The sequence below is a fragment of the Tripterygium wilfordii genome, chromosome 21 (assembly GCF_013401445.1).
Source record: "Tripterygium wilfordii isolate XIE 37 chromosome 21, ASM1340144v1, whole genome shotgun sequence".
Lineage (NCBI taxonomy): Eukaryota > Viridiplantae > Streptophyta > Magnoliopsida > Celastrales > Celastraceae > Tripterygium > Tripterygium wilfordii.
The window spans coordinates 4,735,837-4,749,776 of NC_052252.1; the positions used below are offsets into that span (position 1 = coordinate 4,735,837).

At 34.9% G+C, this 13,940-nt stretch overlaps 1 protein-coding gene across 1 annotated transcript; it reads right to left on the reverse strand.

Moving 5' to 3' along the window:
• Positions 1-2,219: 2,219 nt before the first annotated feature.
• Positions 2,220-3,828, reverse strand: LOC119987757 (aspartic proteinase CDR1-like). The gene is made up of 2 exons (XM_038832676.1): positions 3,022-3,828; positions 2,220-2,234 (listed from the first exon to the last, which is right to left on the reverse strand). The coding sequence occupies exons 1-2, from the start codon at positions 3,826-3,828 to the stop codon at positions 2,220-2,222; spliced, it is 822 nt and encodes a 273-aa protein (XP_038688604.1).
• Positions 3,829-13,940: the final 10,112 nt, after the last annotated feature.

Consider the following 13,940-nt stretch of genomic DNA (forward strand, 5'->3'; position numbering starts at 1 on the left):
GGCTCCCCTTCTTTTGGATCCCATTTTTTGGGATCTTTTCCTACTTTTGGCTTACCTTTACCTATATATATGATCATGAAATAGTCACCGTGGTCATTGGTTAAATCAGACGACCCGATATATTTTCCATCTATATACATAGACGATTTGAGGCTATTGAGGGAGCGGATAAAGGATTCCCTTGAACGCTCTGACTCGGTTATCGATTGGTTATAAAATGGAGAGAATTTTGAATCACGATGAACAAGATCGAAGCCGAAAGAACTTTTTTCTGCTTCGATTGAATGCAAAATCAATGCATTGAGCAAAATGAGAATGGAGATGGAAATCAAGTGATGCATCGTTGAAGTAAATGGAAGGCAGGAGGAGGAAAGAATGAAATATTTGTGCTATTTGTTTTATAATTTGTGTTATTTATAGGGGGAGAAATCATTATATCTCCAACAACATCTTACACAAGAATACAATACACATGTGAAATACATTGATTAGGGGTGTGTAATTACTTAAAAAACCTATATTCTCAATCAAACCATTGGAGTCATCGAATGGTTGGAGAATAATTACTCTCTAGCTTGTTCTTATGCTATTGAATCAAACTTTACAACAATAAATAATCTAAGAAATTGTGAAATAATGACAACCGATCACCTAGAACATGATTTTCTAGGCTTGGTAGCTTGTCTTTTTTGCTTAAATGGCCGTGAAGTCGGGTACTATGTGAGATTTGCCAATTCATTTTTTGTTGTTTTCAGACAAAGAATATGCTATTGAATCAAACTTTACAATAATCTAAACAATTTATAAAATAATGACAGCCTCACCTATAGCATGATTTTCTAGGCTTGACAGCATGTATTTTTTTTTAATATAAAATTTTTGGTTTAAATGGCCTTGAAATTCAATCAGTGATTAATGAGGCTGGGTATGATGTGAGATTTTTGCCAGTTCAGTTTTGTTGATGACTCTTATTTGCACTCCATTTTTTGCTAAGTACACCCCAATCTAGTGTATTTTCAAAGGGTGAATGGGGTGTACTTAGCAAAAAATGGGGTGCAAATAAGATTCATCGTTTTGTTGTTTCTCATACTAACAAAGCATTGAAAGAATATACCTGGTATATTTGAGTATATAATTGTTGAGTTGTTGTGCACATCTAATGGTGACAAAATTTGTCCATTGAGTTATACACCTCAAGTTGGTGCGTATGATTCTTATGCAAAAATAATAATATTATTTTCTTTAATAAGCAAATAAAATGGTGAATTGCATATAGTACAAGAGCCGGCCGGGTGTCATAGCTCTACAGGAGAATAAATTTGCTGTCAACTTGATTTTGATCATGTTGTCAAGTGAGAAATTTATGTTCTGTGCACGCGGATATAATGGTCCAAGTTTAAACCCATTTCGGATGTTCAAATGAAAAATTTATATGGTATTGTTCTCGATTACCAAAGAAAAAACTTGACTTCTATCGAAAAATTATATCAAAAGCAGGGACTGTACTACAATTTTGGTTCTACTGGTAGCTAGTAATATTTTTTTACAAATAGTTTTACTGACAGAAATGTTAGGGATCCAAGTAAAAAACATATTAGTTATCCCAATAGTGGATCTTGTCCCTTGATTGATGTAAGTGTAGGAGCTCACAAAACCTTGTGATTGAACCAAAGAGTGACACATCCACTACTGAGATCCCTATCACTTCTGTTTTACTGACGATGAGCTGTAACATGACAAGAATATATAGCCAGAAATTGTATTCATTATTTATGAAAACTTTCTTAGGGTTTGTTGACTAATGGGCCGCATTGCCTTCTCTCTGGCATACTGTTATGGGCTTTTACCTTATTTTGGCCTGTCTCTCAACTTTCAAAAGAAATTTTCCTTTTTTGGGGCCGGCTCAAATCCATTTTTGGTGCGAACAAAATATAATGAAACGGGTCAATCAAAACCTGTTAATCAATGTTATAATTTGAAGAAATTGAGAGTAATGATAAAAAGGAGATGAGAGAGGTTTGTGTCAAATCTACTTTAGCTATTGTCCAAGCTCCAGGGCCGAGGTCTAGTGTGGGAAGATAACTCAAAGGTATCATTCGCACAAGTGGGCTAGGTGGAAAACCCCCGCAACCCCAATGGATCAATTGAGGCTTGGGCCGAGGTCTAGTGCAGGAAGATAACCCAAGGTAGCATTATCACAAGTTGAGTTGAGTAATGACCTATCTCGCAAATTGCTATAATGTACATACAAACAATATACTTATAGCAAATATAATCGTTGAGTTCTTGTGCACATCTAATGATGACAAAAGTTGTACATTGAGTTAAACAGCTAGTGTTGGTGCTTATTATTCTTATGCAAATTAATTGTTAGAATAAGAACATCTAGTTGAGAAATAAAATAACAATAATAGGGAGTACTAAATACGTTGGGTTGTTAGTCTCGTTTTGTTTGTTTGTTTATTTTGTTGTTCCCCGTTCTTTGTAATCTTCTTCGTTAACAAACAATCCGATTTGGATTTGTAATATTCTTCTCTGACATCTTTCTTGAGTTTCGCAAGATTATTGGTGGCCCTCGATACAAATAATTGATTGAGGAAACGAAATTAGAATTCAACTCTCTCATTACAAACATTCTAGTTAGGAGATTCTTCTTGCTCAAAACACAATCAAAACAAAATTGCAAAGGGCAAAGGAAAAATTCCGTAAGAAGAAAATTAAAATTGACATCTCAATGAACCAAATTGTATTTCATTGATCAAATGATTACATCACACATACATGAGAATTACATGAACAGAAGAGTAGTGGTACCTCATATTATTCATAGTAACTCAGAGTGAATCAAGAGGGCCTCACCTAAGCTGAGTTGAGTCTTATTTAAACTGAAAATTTGGCACAGTCAAATGGAGCAAAAGTGAGTACATGGCTTGTTAGGTCAAATATCATCTGAACGTCTATTTGTGCCTTGTTCCCCAAAACAGAAAAAAAACCCTCTTTTGGGACTATTGTCATGCATACCATGTCTTCATAATCCAAAAGAAAGTTCTTATGCTGCAAATGAAGGTCTGCATTAGATCCAAGTCTTGCCTTGAAATGAAATACAAGTTTGGGGATTCTGCCAGAAAAACTACTTTTGTGGAAACAAGTGCCATATTCCTGATGTTTGAATGATTTTATATTGCCAGCTTCTTCTTTAAACGCATTAAGGAGTTGATTGTATATTGTCGGAGGGAATGTTGTTACCGCTGTCTGAATATCGACCCTCATGAGATGTTGTGCAACTCGTATCTTTCTTTTCTTGCCATTAATAGTAATGCTAATGGCTTCAAGACTGAGGTAGTGGAAGGCATAGGGACTATCGTAGGTAATTTTAGCTTTAAATTCTATGTCGCGATTGTAGAGTTTAATATCTGATCCGAATCTAATCTTATTAAGATCACTTACTGACTGCATAGGCAAGCAGTAGGAGAATTTTTCACCAATTTCTTTTCCCAATTGAGAAACCAGTGATAATTTTGACCCTTGACCGAGACCAACAACAGCTTGAACACCATGTTTGAAATTACCTTTATGTGTGTGATCGCATCCAAACACAATATCCGAGAATTTTCGGTTTTGCACACCAAAGGATTTCAAGTAGAACGCTTCAGTGCTCAACACTCCAGAGGATTCGAATTTATTGTCGCTAGAACGATACTCGTATTTGCACTCATTTGATTCCCCCTTCGTCTTTCGTTTTATAGCTTCGCATTTTTCTGAGCCATAACTAACTTCATGATAGGTATTTGAGTTTTTTGGATCATATAGTGATTGATGTGGATACATGCACGTGGTACAAGGACTACATCGTACCCAAGTAAGGTCATCTGACATGCTTGGGTAACCAAGTAGTTGAATTGGCTCCCTTAATCTTGAATCACTTTCTACTTTTCACCCACCTATATATATGCTTATGAAATAGTCACCGTCGATATTAGTTAAATCAGACGACCCAATAAACTTTTCATCCATATAGATAGATGAACTGAGGTGATTGAGGGAACGAATAAAGGATTTCCTTGAGCGCTCTGACTCAGTCATGGATTGGTTATAAAATGGAGAGAATTTTGAATCACGATGAATAAGATCGAACCCGAAAGAAATTGTTTCTGCTTTAATTGGATGCAGAATCAATACATTGAAGAAAATGAGAATGGAGATGAAGATCAAGTGATGCATCGTTGAAGTAAATGGAAGGCAGGATGAGGAAAGAATGAGTTGTTTTGTTGTTTGTATTATAATTTTTGTTATTTATAGAGGAAAGAAGTCGTTATCTCCAACAATTTCTTATACAAGAATACAACATACATGTAAAATACAGGAGTATATCTTTTCTTAAAAAACCATAGATGATCATTTAAATTTTTTTAATTGAGAATAATACCATACAAACTTGTCTTTTGAATATCCAATATGGATGGCCCCCATAAAAATACGGGAATATAATTTATTCTTTTTTTTGTTTAGATAGGCTTGAGTTTTGTTGTTGGGTATATATTAATTATTTAAGATTTTTGCCAGTTCAGTTTTGTTGTTTCTCATACTACTAACAAAGGATTGAAAGAATATACTTAGTAAATATGAGCATATAATTGTTGGGTGTTTGTGCACATTTAATGGTGACAAAAGTTGGGCATTGAGTTATACACCTCAAGTTGGTGCTTATTATTCTTATGCAAATTAATTATTAGAATAAGAACAATTTGAGAAATTAAATAATAATATTGTCTTTTTTAATAAGCAAATAAAATATGTTGAATTGATGAGAACAATAGCCGGTTAGATGTCATAGCTCTACAAGAGAATAAATCTGTTGTCAACTTTATTTCTATCGAAAAATTTTAACAGCAAGGAATGTAATGCAATTTTGGGGGTGGGGCGATGAGCTCTAAAATGATTAGAATAATCGACCGGCAAACCAGAGACGGACACCACGGCCTCGATCCCACCAACGCCGAAGGTGTATTAGAGTAAAAAAACAGTAACTCTGTTCATGAAAAACTCATTTTCTTGGGGTTAAATTTCGAACAAATTTGATCTTTTGATATCATTTTGGTCATAAACGTTTTACGTAATCTATAATAACAATAAATAAAGTATAACAATAATCTATTCTATAATAATTTTGAATTGCTCAACTCTCGTCAATAATGAATTTTTTTCACTTTTTTTGTTTAATTTCGAACAAACTTAATCTTTTGGCATTATTATTTTGATATGTATAGCAAGAAACTGTATTCATTGCTTGCGAAAACTTTTTTGTGGCACGATACATAAAAAAGAAAAAACACATTTTATTGGGGTTTGTTGAGTATTGGGCCGCGTTGCCTTCTATCTGGCCTACTAACTCCCTTTTTTTTTTGGATAAATCTGATTGATTTTATTGAAAGGAGGAGATAAACATCACAAGTAAAAATTAAATTCCCAAGCAGCTGAACCTACTAGCCCCACACCCACAATAAGTCAATGGAGAAGAGAGCAAGCATCTGAAATCATAAAAATCTCGAAAAAAATAAAATTAAAAGACTTAAAGCCCGCCCAATGAGAAAAGGAAGTGAAATAAAAGCCCACCACTTACCCAAAACAGCCCAAGAACAGTCCAAACCAAACCAACTTCACTCAAGAACAAGAACAACCCCTCCCAAACCCAGGAACAAACCAAAGATTAATGGGCTATTTGACGGGTCTATTAATTGATTGTGTGCACTGTATACCCAAAAGATTGTAGCTAAATAAATAACAGTAGTGCTAGGTAAACCATATAGTGGTAGCCCAAGTATTTTAAAAGAAATTTTAGAACGTTTTAACTCTCAAAATACATGTTAAATTTTTTAAAAATTACATATTCAGAATGACCTTATAAAGCTCTTTCTAACAAGATTTATTGTCGAAAAGTTTTATAGAATAAATCTTAATTCCATTGTTTTTTTTTCAATGGAATTTCTTAATTCCATTGTTTTTTTCAATGAAATTTCAAAAAACAAATGAATTCAGAACTAAAATAATAAGTTCTAACTGTGCTTTAAAAAATAATTGAATCTATATTAAAACAATAAATTTTGGACAATAAATTCTGAGATAAAAGAGTGAAAATAAAACTATTCCGTTGATTAAATTAATGGAATAAACCTGTTGGGCTCCCAAACAAATAGCTATATGCCATTTTCGAATAAATAACCCCGTGTTAAATTGATTTGCATTAGTATCAATACTTTCGACCTAAAGATTCTTATCTTTAGGCCGAAAACCACATTCACATAAGGACCAAACCTCCACCATCAGAAGGGTTTTTCTACATCAATGGAGGGAGACACCTAAATATCAAAGAAAAACAGATATTATGATAGGGAGATATATGATCTATTTCAACCCAATTGACTTGATCATCGGAACATCCTTGACTGGAATCTCTCCAGTCAAGAATTCTCTGACATCTCTCTTGAGTTTTGTAGGATTGATGGTGGCCCTCAATACAAATAATTGACTGTGGAAACGAGCCCCACATTAAAATCTGGCAAGATTGAATCTTTGTTTGCTCAGCAAATTATAATTCAATTATCTTATCACAAACATTTTAGTTAGGAGATTCTTCTTGCGCAAAACACAATGAAAACAAAATTGTAAAGGGCAAAGGAAAATTTCCATAAGAAGAAAATTAAAATTGGCATTTTAATGAACCAAATTATATTTCATTGATCAAATGATTACATCACACATACATGAGAAATACACAAAGAGTAGTAGTACCTCATATTATTCATAGCCAAGGATTCTCTAACATCTTTCTTGAGTTTTGTAAGATTGTTGGTGGCACTGCAATATAAATCTTGGACTGGGGAAATGAGCCCCACAATTTGGCGCCCGCCGTAAAACCCCAGTAGCAATTACCTAAAAACAAAGCTCATGCCATAGAAATAAAAGCTTTTAACTACCAACGGAAAAACGCGCGGTGCTGTGACCATTGTAATAATCAACAGCGCCTTTAAGGGGACTATAGACTATTATTATAGGGAGGTCAACAAATGGTCAGCTGTTAATTAGGATTCAACTTTGTCTTATTACAAAGATTTTAGTTAGGAGATTCTTCTTGCGGCAAACACAATCAAACCAAAATCTTAAAGGGCAATGGAGAAGTAGTTCCATAAGAAGAATATTAACCAAAATATATTTCATTGATCGATGATCAAATGATTACATCGCACACATGCATGATGGAATTACACAAACGAAGAGCTAGGCATACACACTAGCTAGTGCTAGTAGCCTCATATATTATTCTTATTGGATTCAACAACAATCACAAGAGTGAATCAAACCTGAGCTGAGTCGATCTTATAATTTAAACCGAAAATTGGATGCAGTTAAGTGGAGCATAAGTGAGTACACGGCTTGATAGGTCAAATATCATCTGAACGTATACTTGTGCCCTGTTCCCCAAAACATAAAACGCACCATCTTTTGGGACTATTGTCAAGCATATGATTTTATCAATAAACACAAGAAAGTGATGAGGATCCAAAGGAAAGTCTGCTTTAGATCCAAGGGTTGCTTTGAAATGTAATTTAAGTTTGGGGACTCTGTGAGAAAGTCTACTTTTGTGGAAGCAAGTGTCGTATTTCTGATGTTTGAATGGGGTTTCACCTCTAGCTGCTTTTGTTAACGTATCAAGGAGTTGTTTGTATATTTTCGGAGGGAACGTTGTTACCGCTGTCTGAATGTCGACTCTCACGAGTTGTTGTATCTCTATTCTTTTGCAATTAATGCTAATGGTTTCAAGACTGAGGTGGTAGAAGGGAAAGGGACTATCGTAAGTAATTTTAGCTTTATATGCGTTCGTGCTATTGTAGAGACTAATATCTTATCCGAATATAATCTTACTAGGATGAGTTACTGATGGCGATGGCTTTTCCAAGCAGTAGGAGAACTTTTTACCACCAATTTCTTTTCCTAGTTGAGAAACCAATGATAATGCCGACCCTTGACCGAGACCAACAACAGCTTGAACACCGTGTTTGAAATCACCTTTATGTGCGAGATCGCATCCAAACACTATATTGGAGAATTTATTTTTGACTCATTAGAGGATTTGAAGTAGAACGTCTCAGTGCTCAACACTCCAGAGGAGCCGAAGTTATCATTGCTAGCTAGCGAAGTTATTGTTGCTAGAATGATAGTGGTATTTGCACTCATTTGATGCCCCTCTATCCTTATGTTTCATACCCTTGCAGTTTTTTGAGTCAAAATCAACATGATTATAGGTATCTGACTTTGTTGGATCATAAGGCAATTGACCACCACATCTTACCCAAGTAAGGTCATCTGACATGCTTGAGTAAGCAAGTAGTTTAAGTGCTTCTCTTGGATGCCATTCTCTGTCATTTTCTTTTGCTTTTCGCTGACCTATATATATGGTCATGAAACAGTCACCGTAGTCATTGGTTAAATCGTACTACCCAATAAAATTTTCATCTATATACATAGATGAATTGAGACGATTTAGGGAACGGATAAAAGATCTCCTTGAACGCTCTGACTCGGTCATGGAATGGTTATAAAATGGAGAGAATTTTGAATCACGACGAACAAGATCGAAGTCGAAAGAATTTGTTTCTGCAGATGCAAAATCAATGCATTGAACAGAATGAGAAGGGAGATGGAAATCAAGTGTTGCATCGTTGAAGTAAATGGAAGGCAGGAGGAGGAAAGAATGAGATATTTGTGTTATTTGTTTTATAATTTGTGTTATTTATAGAGGGAGAAATCATTATATCTCCAACAACATCTTACACAAGAATACAATACACATGTGAAATACATTGATTAGGGGTGTGTAATTACTTAAAAAACCTATATTCTCAATCAAACCATTGGAGTCATCGAATGGTTGGAGAATAATTACTCTCTAGCTTGTTCTTATGCTATTGAATCAAACTTTACAACAATAAATAATCTAAGAAATTGTGAAATAATGACAACCGATCACCTAGAACATGATTTTCTAGGCTTGGCAGCTTGTCTTTTTTGCTTAAATGGTGTAGTAACCGGTTTTCGTCCGGTCCAAAAAATAAAAAAACACAAAAAAGGCAAAAGCCCCTTCTTGAGACCGCAAGCTCACAAAAATTCAAAAAAAAGTCACTTTTGGACCCACAAGCCTACAAAAACTCGTTTCCTTGATCCATAAGCCCACAGATATTCAAAAGTTTGTTTCTTGGATCCTTAAGCCCACAAACACCCAAATGTTAGCCCAATAAAACCAAACCCTAGAAATTATCTACAAAATAAGGAAATTAAAAGATTTTGGGAGATAAAACCTTAAGAAGGAAAAGATGACAATTTTTTAGGGTTTTGCAAAATGAATGAAAAATACAAAAAGGGGTAATTTTCTTAGGGTTTCTAAAGAGGAAGAAAATAAGGTTTAAGGGGACTTTTTGGTAAAAGAGTAGAAATAGGGTTTTTGTGTGAGGTGGTAAGGCATTATATAAGGGAGCTAAGGAGGGAGGAGAGTCGGGGGGAAAAAAGACAATTAAGAGAGGAAGAAAAAGAGAGGAGGCGTGAAAGAAAGGGAAAAAAGAGGGTTTTGGCTTTTGGGTGAAAAAAAAATAAAAATAAAGGGAGAGAAGGCAACCGTAGGAGAGAGAAAAAAAGAGAGGAAAAAGAGAGGAAAGAAAGAGAGAGAGAGAAAGGAAAAGAAGAAGAAAAGAGGGAAGGAAAGTTTAGTTGATCGTCATCTTTTGAGTTATGTTCTTCAAAGGTAAACATTCTTTGCATTCACTTTGCCTTGCTGAAAAGAATATCTAGGTTTGATTTTTTGGCTAGGATCTTTGTATGCTTACCATGTTAATATTTGGTTTTGATATCGGATTTTGACGATATTTTGGGCAGATTTCCGTACAGTTTTTTGTGTAGTTTTCTGGTTAATTTATGGGCTGTTTTGTGTAGTTTTCTGGTTAATTTCTGGGCTGCATTGAGCAAATTTTTGTGCAGTTTTCTGGTTAATTTCAGGGCTGTATTGAGCAGATTTCTGTGCAGTTTTTAGGCAGTTTGTGGTTTGTTTTCTGGACAATATGGGGGTTGTTTTTAGGCAGGTTTCTGGACTCTATTTGGACCGAAATTAATGGAAGCTTGTGCGATTTCAGGATTTTACTGGTTTATTGCAGTCCGTGTATATTTGGGCCTCATGTTGTGTAGTTTAATTCATCTATGTTGACTGGTCTAATTTGGACATTTATTATTCGAATTATTTTTATTTACTATGAGTGTATGAATTTAAAATGGAATGTAGGTCATTTCAATTAAGGAAATCATAAGTTGATTTCCTTTATTTGGATTATGGGTCTTATTTGATTTCACTATGAATTTACCATAAGTTGGCAATAATAGGTTAAATTGAATGATGACACTTTCCTAAATAATTATTTATACCATAAGTTGGCATTTAAAATTAAACCTACCAAAAGTTGGTAGTGTATTTTCGTTAAACCTATCAAAAGTTGGTAGTGTATTTTCATTTAAAAACTATTAAAAGCTGATAGTGTATTTTCATTTAAAAACTATCAAAAGTTGATAGTGTATTTTCATTAAACCTACCAAAAGTTGGTAGTGTATTTCCAAATAAAAACTATCATAAGTCGATAGTAATATTACAAACATTTTTTTAAGTACTATCATAAGTTGATAGTATTCTTACAAATCTTTTTCCAAAAACTATCATAAGTTGATAGTGTTTTTCATACAAACTTTTTCTCAAAACAATTATATCTTGCAAAGAGCAAGTTTTCATGAGATAGCCATTAAATTAATTAGGGAAACCGTTTTCAAACGAGAGTTGTGGGGTGCCTAACACCTTCCCCACACTCAATTGATCCCCGTACCCTTTTTCTCTGGTTCGCAGGTCTTTACGGTGTCCAATTGCACCTTAAATCAATTGGTGGCGACTCTAAACGTTTTCATTCTCCAACGCCGGTCTGCGTCGTGACCCCGGTTGCGACAACTGGCGACTCTGCTGGGGACACCAGGTTTTTTTTAAACCTAAGACGGTCAAGCCCATATGATTAATTGATTGGCTATGGTTACTTCTTTTTGAATGGTTAATTGTTTGTTTTCTTTATATGTTAGAGATGTTGATTTATTTTGTTGGGGTAAATTAGATATCATCTCATACATTTACACTCACTATAGCCTACCACCTGGGCTCTACCTTTAGCATTAGAGAGGGTTGACCACTAGTCTTGTGAAATTTCGTCTCCGCATGGATAGTGGAAAACATCCTCACCGGATTGACTTCCCTTAAAAGTTAAGGGAGGAGCTTTTGTCCCAATAGCTAGGATTTAAAAGCAACCTGATCCGGGACCTCGCGAGATAGTTAGATAAGCTTACCCATGCACACTAGACAACCCCTAGATCTGGTTTGAGACCTTCAGAAGTTTGTAGGAACTTGACCCTGTTAGGAGTGGGAAACTCTCCTATCCTTAGCTCTATTTACTTCATGTACATTTATATAACTTTACCTTTACTCATCATTTACATGTTCATATATACTTGATGCATTAGTTATATTGTACCTATGTATATGCATTCATTAAATCACACATGTTCATATATTTCTTTTATGTACTTATCCTGTATATATTAGCTTAGGTTATACTCATGTGCATACTTGTAAATCAATTCATACATGTCCATATATACCTTTTATATACCCAACTTTTGCATATACAATAAATCAATTTTTTTAAATCATCTTGTCCAAATGTAAAGAAAACTTAGGATTTGCACCAATAATAACCACACACATACACATTTAAAAGAAAAAAAGGGGAATAAAAGAGAATTAATGTTGTTGTTTTCATAATGTACAGAAAATCATACACATTTTTAAAAAAAATTAGAAAAAAAAGAAAGAAAATAAATGAGAGTTATGATAGTTTCGTTTACGGAGGGATGTATAACAAAATAAAATTGGCTGATACTGGGGCAGATTTTGAAAATCTGCCATTTGAAAGCTTGACTAATGCAACTGGGGCAATTTTACAAATTTATGTAATGTTCAAAGAGTTCCAACTAATAAAGATTGTTGTTGTCAAAGAGGATCAGAACTTTGCTGCTAAAACCTGCCACGTCCTCCAGGTTTTGAGTTCAACAATTGGACTAGTTGAGAATTGTCAGTTTCTGTCAATAGCCTTCAAGAGTAATCTCTATATGCACCACCATCTGTGGTCCAGCTCACGGCCATTGTTTGGATTTTTATAATGTGCATGTCTTTACTTTACTTTGATGGGTTTCTATAGTATGGCTTTTGCATGTTCAATATTTCTGTGTCCTCATGTGTCTGGTGTTTATGTTAGACTCATCTTCGTTCAGAATTCCCACATTTATTCACCTTTATTTGTCCCTCACTTCCAAATTCCAAATCTCACACATTCCATTTTGAAGGATCGAAATTGATGATAATGAAGAAGATGAACCTAACGACCTAGATTTTGGGGCACCCATTAACAATGTTGAATCTGACTTTAACACCGAGGATGAATTTGAGATATCGCCAGAAATGTTGAGATAAGTTAACTAAGAAGAAAATATAAGTCAACCACACAAGGAAACGACGGAGGTTGTTAACTTAGGAATCGAAGATCGAAAAAAAGAGGTTAGAATACGGGTAGCCTGTGAAGGAGAAGATAGAAAAGATCGACATGATTGTTGCATGAATACCATGATGTTTATGCATGGTCATATTAGGATATGCCAGGATTCAACCAAATATAATGGTCCACCAGTGGCCGTTAAAGCCAAATTGTCCTCCGATAAGGCAAAAGTTGAGAATATTAAAGTCAGAGATGCTTTTGAAAATCAGAGATGAAATAAAGAAGTAGTTTGATGTGGAATTGGGGTCGTGCTCACCACTAAGCTTTATTTCGAGCGAACCAACAATGTGTTCAGGTATGAGGAATACGCCTTGGGAATTCAAGCTGCTATTGATGTCGGGATTAAAAAGCTTCATGTTTATAGTGACTCTTAGTTAGTAATCAGGCAATTGAGTGATGAATGGGAAACCAGGGATGTTAAGTTTGTCCCGTAGTATCAGCATATCAAGGAGTTGATCAAGTTTTTATCGATTGTGTAGAAGTAGATGCTTTTGCCACCCTAGCAGCCATGTTTGATTTAGACCCTTGTGGAGAAGTTGAGGTTATTAAGATTGAGAAATATGATTTTCAGGCACATTGTTTGAATATAGTGGCAGAACCTGATGGTGAATCTTGGTATTATGATATGAAGCAATATTTTGAGAAAGGAGAATGCCCCCAGATGCCTCAGATAATGACAAATGTACCATCCAAAGACTCTCAAGTTCCTTCTTCTTGGATAAGAATGTGTTATATAAAAGAAGCTCAGGATTTATACTTCTTCGATTTGTGGACACAGACAAAGCTAAGCAGATTATGGAAGAGATTCATGAAGGAATATGTGGTACTCATTCAAGTGGATATTCGATGGCAAGGGAGATACTGTGGGCAGGCTATTATTGGCTCACCATAGAAAGACATTGTATTAATTATTCAGTCAGATGCCACAAGTGCCAAATTTATGCTGATACGACTCATGTTCCAGTGAACCCTTTACATGTGTTAGCAACCCTATGGCCATTTTCGATATGGGGTATAGGTGTTATTGGCCCTATTGAGCCTAAAGCTTCCAATAGACACCACTTCATTCTAGTTACAATTGATTATTTTTACAAAGTGGGTGGAAGGAAATTCTTATGTCAAAGTGACAAGTAGCATTATTGTTCGATTTTTGAGGAAAGATATTGTATGTCGTTATGGAGTTCCTAACAGAATCCTTACAGACAATGGCAAATTTCAATAGCAAGATAGTGAATAACTTCTGTGAGCAGTTCAAGA